We start from the raw sequence: 6,771 nt of genomic DNA, 5'->3' as shown, positions 1-6,771 counted from the left end.
TCCTCTTTCCGCCCCGCGTGGTCACGTGACGGGAGAGGTGGCGGGATACAAAAAGTGCTTTACTTTCCCTGTCCCCGAACGCCCCGCGGGGCAATTTCTTGACCTTTGGAGCCCCTTTCCCGAGGATCCGCTCGGGAGCCTCCCCTGGCCAGGAGCAGAGGATTCGTCTGCCCCGCGACCGGCCCCAGTCACGCCGCGGACATCGCCCCCTCTGTCTGGGCGGTTGTCACTCACGCGCCGAAGGGCCTCGGAGAAAGAAGGGGCGGGCCGGGTGAGCGGAGGCGGGGACTTGCGCGGTTCTGAGGCTGCCTCATAGGGCCCGGCCGGCGCTGGAGCTGCGGGTTTAGGTTGTCACTGCCACCTCCGTCGGTGCTTACTTCGCTGCCAGCTGGTCGTCGCCATGAACCCGGACCTGCGCAGGGAGCGGGATTCCGCCAGCTTCAACCCGGAGCTGCTTACACATATCCTGGACGGCAGCCCCGAGAACACCCGGCGCCGCCGAGAGATCGGTGAGGGCGGCGGGCGAGACCTCCCTCCTTTCCCGAGAAAACCTGGAGACTCCCTCGATGCGGAGTCAGGGGCGCTATGGGGCCCAGGCCCTCTCGCCCAGCGTTAGGGGAGCCGGGACCCCCACTTCGAGGAACAGCCTGTGTTCCTGGTGGGGGGATATCGCCATTCCCGAGATGTGTCCGCGACTCTGAAGCCTATTGTGATTCAGGGAGGGTGGAACGGAGCCTCGAGTGTCTGTCTGCCTTTTAATGCCCTTTAACCCCCTTCCAGAGAACATGATCCTGAACGACCCAGACTTCCAGCATGAGGACTTGAACTTCCTCACTCGCAGCCAGCGTTATGAGGTGGCTGTCAGGAAAAGTGCCATCATGGTGAAGAAGATGAGGGAGTTTGGCATCGCAGACCCTGATGAAATTATGTGGTTTAAAAAGTAGGTATGCCTTAGCACAGAGCAAGTGTTGTTAAGCCTGAACTTTAAAGCTGCGGTCTATGGTGGCCTTTCACCACCGTGCTTGGCGTTTGAAGATGCAAACTGGCATATTTTCATGACACTTTATGAAGTTATATATGTGCCCGGGCGCGGTGGCTCACGCCTGTAATCCCAGCACTTTGGGAGGCCGAGGCGGGCGGATCACGAAGTCAGGAGATCGAGACCATCCTGGCTAACACGGTGAAACCCCGTCTCTACTAAAAATACAAAAAATTCGCTGGGCGTGGTGGCGGGCCCCTGTACCCTGTAGTCCCAGCTACTCGGGAGGCTGAGGCAGGAGAATGGCGTGAACCCGGGAGGCGGAGCCTGCAGTGAGCCTAGATCCCGCCGCTGCACTCCAGCCTGGGCAAGAGTGCGCGACTCCGTCTCAAAAAAAAAATAATAAAGTTACATGTGTGGAAAATAATGTGGTTACTTTTGTATCCAAGCCTTTTCGTGGGATGACGTGTTTGTAGAATGTTGATAATAAATGGAAATGCAGGAGTTTTCTCGAGTACAGTTTCAAGGATGTTGTAAAAACATTATTCTGCCCAAGCAACTCAAATTTGACTGATTTGAATGCAGAATCATTTTGCTCTTTGTAACGAGAACAGCTAAAATTCTGAATCTGGAAGGATTTTTGTTTTTAGTTGCACGTCCATTTAAATATTTTGGAGCAGTAGCAGATTATATTATATGGTAATGTGGACCTGGATGAAGAATAATCAGTCACGCCTCTAAATGAATAGAAAGTCTAAGAACCCAGTAGTTCTGAATCGATGACAGCGCTTGAATGGTTGTCTTGTGCATATGAGAGGGACGTCATAAAAACTTGCCTTGATTCTAGTGTGGAAGAGAGTATATCCTTTTTTCATACCATGTGTTTTATTGTGTTTTTTGTTTCTTTTTGTTTTCGTTTTTGTTTTTTGAGACGGAGTGTCGCTCTGTCGCCCAGGCTGCAGTGCAGTGGTGGGATCTCGGCTCACTTCAACCTCTACCCCCCCAATTCAAGCCATTCTCCTGCTTCAGCCTCCCGAGTACTGGGATTACAGGCGCCCACCACCACGTTCGGCTAATTTTTATATTTTGAGTCGACATGGGGTTTCACCATGTTGCCAGGCTGGTCTCAAACTCCTGACCTCGTGATCCATCCTGCTCCACAAGGAGCGGTAAAAATAAATAAAAATAAGGATTTTGGGCCGGGCACAGTGGCTTATGCCTATAATCTCAGCACTTTGGGAGGCCGAGGCAGGTGGACCAGCCTGGCCAAAATGGTGAAACCCTCTCTCTACTAAAAATACAAAAATTAGCCGGGCGTGGTGGTGCGCTTCTGTGGTCCCAGCTACTCGGGATGCTGAGGCAGGAGAATCCCTTGCACCCGGGAGGTGAAGGCTACACTGAGCCGAGATCGTGACACTGCACTCCAGCCTGGGCAACAAAGAGAGACTCTGTCTCAAAAAACAAAAAAAAGGACTTTTTTGCCTTAACCTAAACAAACACTGTTACATGATCCTAGTACAAGATTATTTTGACCTATAGCATTTTTTCACATTTATTCCTAGGCATTTTCTCTTTCAGTTTCTCCATTTTAAAGGAACTCCAGTATTTTCATCAGTAAAGATTAAATCCTATGAGTGGTATATAGACTAGAACCAAGCTAAATAGAATATATTGCACGTTCTGCCTTTATGGTAATAATGGTCACTGCCTCTAGTGCCTTTGGTGTCGATATTCAGCTTGACTTGGGTTATTTTTGTGAAGATGAAATGGTTTACTCTGGTCCTTTGGACTTTCCTCAGAACTCCACTCAGTTTTAGCCGTAAAAATTTTGTTTATTTATTTTTGGTAGTTCAAATCAGCATACTTCTAAATGGTCTATTTTGTTTTTAAAGTAACTCATGGCTATGGGGATACTGAGATAGAGTAACTCCTAGAAGATTATGTTACTGATACCTGTGTTGGATTTGTAAATTTGAAAAAATTAGTAAGATTTTATTCCTTCTAGAAATGTCAGGAAAGAAGTTTGTGTGTGTGTGTGTGTGCGTGTGTGTGTGTTTGTTTTTGAATGGGTGGTGCAGTACATTTTAAAGTTGTTAGTAGATGATTTCATAACCTGTGGCCTGTTCATAATGTGTAACCAGACTCGAGTGAGGTCACAATGAAATAGAACAAAGTCCTTTATGTGGATTGAAGATTCATGGACACCAGCAAGTTACTTTGTGTATGATTTTTCATGTGAAGTATCAAAGTACAAACTTTAACACACCCTTTGACGGGCTTCCAGTGTCCTTAGGATATGACAAGGAGATCAGTTTTTAAGTTAGAGAAGGGGTTTGTAAATGAGTCCTGGCAATTATCGCATGCCATTGAGTTAAAGCCTCGGTTATATAATCTCATCGATTATAACTCACACCAGTGTTTCGTGTACACTAAGAAAGAAAGAATGCTGCCTGTTAACCATGGTATGCTATTAATTGTGAAATACATCACTTACCTTTCTTCCTTTCTTCCTTCCTTCCTTCCTTTCTTTCTTTCCTTTTCTTTCTTTCTCTTTCTTTCCTTTTCTTTCTTTCTTTCTTTCTTTCTTTCTTTCTTTCTCTCTCTCTCTCTCTCTTTTTCTCTCTCTCTCTTTCTCTCTTTCTTTCTTTCTTTCATTTTTGTTTGAGACAGGATCTTGCTTTGTTGCCCAGGTAGCAGTGTAGTGGCACAATCATAGTTCACTGTAACCTCAAACTCCTGGGTTCAAGTGATCCTCCCACCTCGACCTTCCAAAGTGCTGGGATTACAGGCATGAGACACTGCTCCTGGCCCATTGGATTTCTTTTCTTTTTCTTTATCTTTTTTTTTTTGAGTGGAGTCTCTCTCTGTGGCCCAGGCTGAAGTGCAGTGGCAGGATCTCAGCTCATTGCAACCTCTGCCTCCTGGGTTCAAGCAATTCTCCTACCTCAGCCTCCTGAGTAGCCAGGACTACAGGCAGGCGAATTTTTTGTATTTTTAGTAGAGACAGGGTTTCACTATATTGGTCAGGCTGGTTTCGAACTCCTGACCTCAAGCAATTTGCCCTCCTCGGCCTCCCAAAGTGCTGGGATTACAGGCAGGAGCTACTGTGCCTAGCCTGGATTTCTTTTTTTTTTGAGATGGAGTTTCGCTCTTGTTGCCCAGGCTGGAGTGCAATGTTGCGATCTCGGCTCACTGCAACTTCTGTCTCCTGGGTCAAGTGATTCTCCTGCCTCAGCCTCCCGAGTAGCTGGGATTACAGGCATGTGCCACCACACCTGACTAATTTAGTATTTTTAGGTCCTGCCTCAGCCTCCCGAGTAGCTGGGATTACAAGCATGTGCCACCACACTCGACTAATTTTGTATTTTTAGTAGAGACAGGGTTTCTCCGTGCTGGTCAGGCTGGTCCCAAATTCCTGACGTCAGGTGATCCACCCGCCACGGCCTCCCAGAGTGCTAGGATTACAGTCGTGAGCCACCGTGCCTGGCCTGGATCTCTTAAATGCTAAAATGAGGGAGAAGAATACTGAAATTGATGAAATAAGCAGTATTTTTGAGAATTTGGGGCATGTACTGGTTTTGTTTTGTTTTGTTTTTGTTTGAGACGGAGTTTCACTCTTGTCCCACAGGCTGGAGTGCAGTGGCATCATTTCGGCTCACTGCAACCTCCACCTCCTGGGTTCAAGCGATTCTCCTGCCTCAGCCTCCCAAGTAGCTGGGATTACAGGTGCCCACCACCACGCCCAGCTAATGTTTTTGTATTTTTAGTAGAGACAGGGTTTCACTATATTGCCATGTTTGCCAGGCTGGTATCAAACTCCTGATCTCAGGCGATCCGCCACCTCGGCCTTCCAAAGTGCTGGGATTATAGGTGTGAGCCACTGTGCCTGGCTCACACCTGGTTAATTTTTAAATTTTTTGTAGAGACAGGATCTTATTATTTTGCCCACACTGGTCTTGAACTCCTGACCCCAAGTGATCCTCTCACGTCGGCCTCCAAAAATGCTGGGCTTACAGGTGTGAGCCACTGTGCCTGGCCTATTTCTTGGACATTTTTGTATGTTTATTTCCTCTTTATATACATATGAAATAGAATACTTAATGCACTTAAAAGTATTTATAGAAAAGTATTCTTGGCAGGGCGTGGTGGCTCACGCCTGTAATCCCAGCACTTTGGGAGGCCAAGGTGGGCAGATCACGAGGTTAGGAGATCGAGACCATCCTGGCTAACACGGTGAAACCCTGTCTCTACTAAAAATACAAAAAAAGTTAGCCGGGCATGGTGGCAGGCACCTGTAGTCCCAGCTACTGGGAGGCTGAGGCAGGAGAATGGCGTGAACCCGGGAGGCGGAGCTTGCAGTGAGCCGAGATCGCGCCATTGCACTCCAGTCTGGGCGACAGAGTGAGACTCTGTCTCCAAAAAAAAAAAAGTGTTCTTATTTATACAAATAGAAAGTGTATAAAAACATTTTGGTTTTAGTAACACAACAGTTAGAGAATTCTGTGTTTGCCTTTGAGAGATTAAGTTACACATTTATCTAATCAGGCTTTTGGGCATGGTACATTTTATGAAATGTGTAACTTATGTATTAGAGTTATACAAGTAACTCTTGTGTTGCATAAAATACAGAGGAGTAAGCTGCTACTGTAAATTCCTTAGAAATTGACTCATCTTTTCTGTTCATACTCCTCCTTTCTCTTATTTCCCTCTAGTTTAAATTAACATAAACAATATAAAAATCATAGAATCTGAGGGTTAAAAGGCATTTTAGATGTTGGCTAGTAGTCGTCTCTTGGCTGTTCAGATGAGTATGTCTTCAGCACCCCTGAAAAGTGATGTCCTGCCCTAGGCCTATGCCTGACAACTGTTGGTGGCAGAGAAAACTTTTTTTTTTTTTTTTGAGACGGAGTCTTGCTCTGTCTCCCAGGCAAGAGTACAGTGGTGTGATCTTGGCTCACGGCACCCTCCGCCTCCTGGGTTCAAGTGATTCTTCTGTCTCGTCTCCTGAGTAGCTGGGATTACAGGCACCTGCCGCCTCACCCAGCTAATTTTTGTATTTTTAGTAGAAATGGGGTTTCACCATGTTGGCCAGGCTGGTCTCGAACTCCTGATCTCGTAATCCACCCACCTTGGCCTCCCAAAGTGCTGGGATTACAGGCATAAGCCACTGCGCCTGGCCGAGAAAACATTTTTTACTGATGTTAATAAGCAGCTTCTATTGACTTAAACACATGATTAGGACACAGAAGTCGTTCCCTCTGGTGGAATCTGTAATAATTACATTAATTCATTTTGATTAACTAGAAATATTCGTATCTAAGAGCATCCATGATGAGTGTTTTTTGTTTCTAAGTGGATTATGATTTATGTAAGATAGAAAAGACAATGGGGCTGGGCATGTTGGCTCACACCTGTAATCCCAGCACTTTGGGTGGCTGAGGTGGGCTGGTCACTTGAGGCCAGGCCACTTTGTGACCAGCCTAGCCAACATGGCAAAATGCATTCTCTACTAAAATACAAAATTAGGCGGGCTTGGTGGTGCACGCCTATAATCCCAGCTACTTGGGAGGCTGAGGCATGAGAATCACATGAACCTAGGAGGCAGAGGTTGCCATGAGCTGAGATCACACCACTGTACTCCAGCCTGGGCAACAGAGGGAGACTGTCTCCAAAAAAAAAAAAAAAGAAACAAAGAAAAGAAATGGTGAGGATAATCGTGTAGTACTTATTTAGGAAATAGGAAAATAAGGGTATATTGTGTTTACTATTATTTCCTTTTTTTTTTTTTTTTT

At 46.2% G+C, this 6,771-nt stretch overlaps 1 protein-coding gene across 4 annotated transcripts in view; it reads left to right on the top strand.

Moving 5' to 3' along the window:
- The first annotated feature begins 6 nt into the window (after positions 1-6).
- ACOX1 (acyl-CoA oxidase 1, palmitoyl) overlaps positions 7-6,771 on the top strand; it is a 40,350-nt gene continuing 33,585 nt past the window's right edge. For all 4 annotated transcript variants that reach the window (XM_011981835.1, XM_011981757.1, XM_011981920.1 and 1 more), the window contains exons 1-2: positions 7-509; positions 781-940. In XM_011981835.1, coding sequence (XP_011837225.1) covers positions 401-509; positions 781-940 — 269 coding nt within the window. In that variant the 5' untranslated portion in view covers positions 7-400. The remainder of the gene's footprint in view (positions 510-780; positions 941-6,771) is intronic.

This window comes from Mandrillus leucophaeus, unplaced genomic scaffold, assembly GCF_000951045.1.
Source record: "Mandrillus leucophaeus isolate KB7577 unplaced genomic scaffold, Mleu.le_1.0 Scaffold1, whole genome shotgun sequence".
NCBI classification, from domain to species: Eukaryota; Metazoa; Chordata; class Mammalia; order Primates; family Cercopithecidae; genus Mandrillus; species Mandrillus leucophaeus.
Note: the sequence above shows the minus strand (reverse complement) of the source record. Positions and strands in the feature narration are given on the sequence as shown.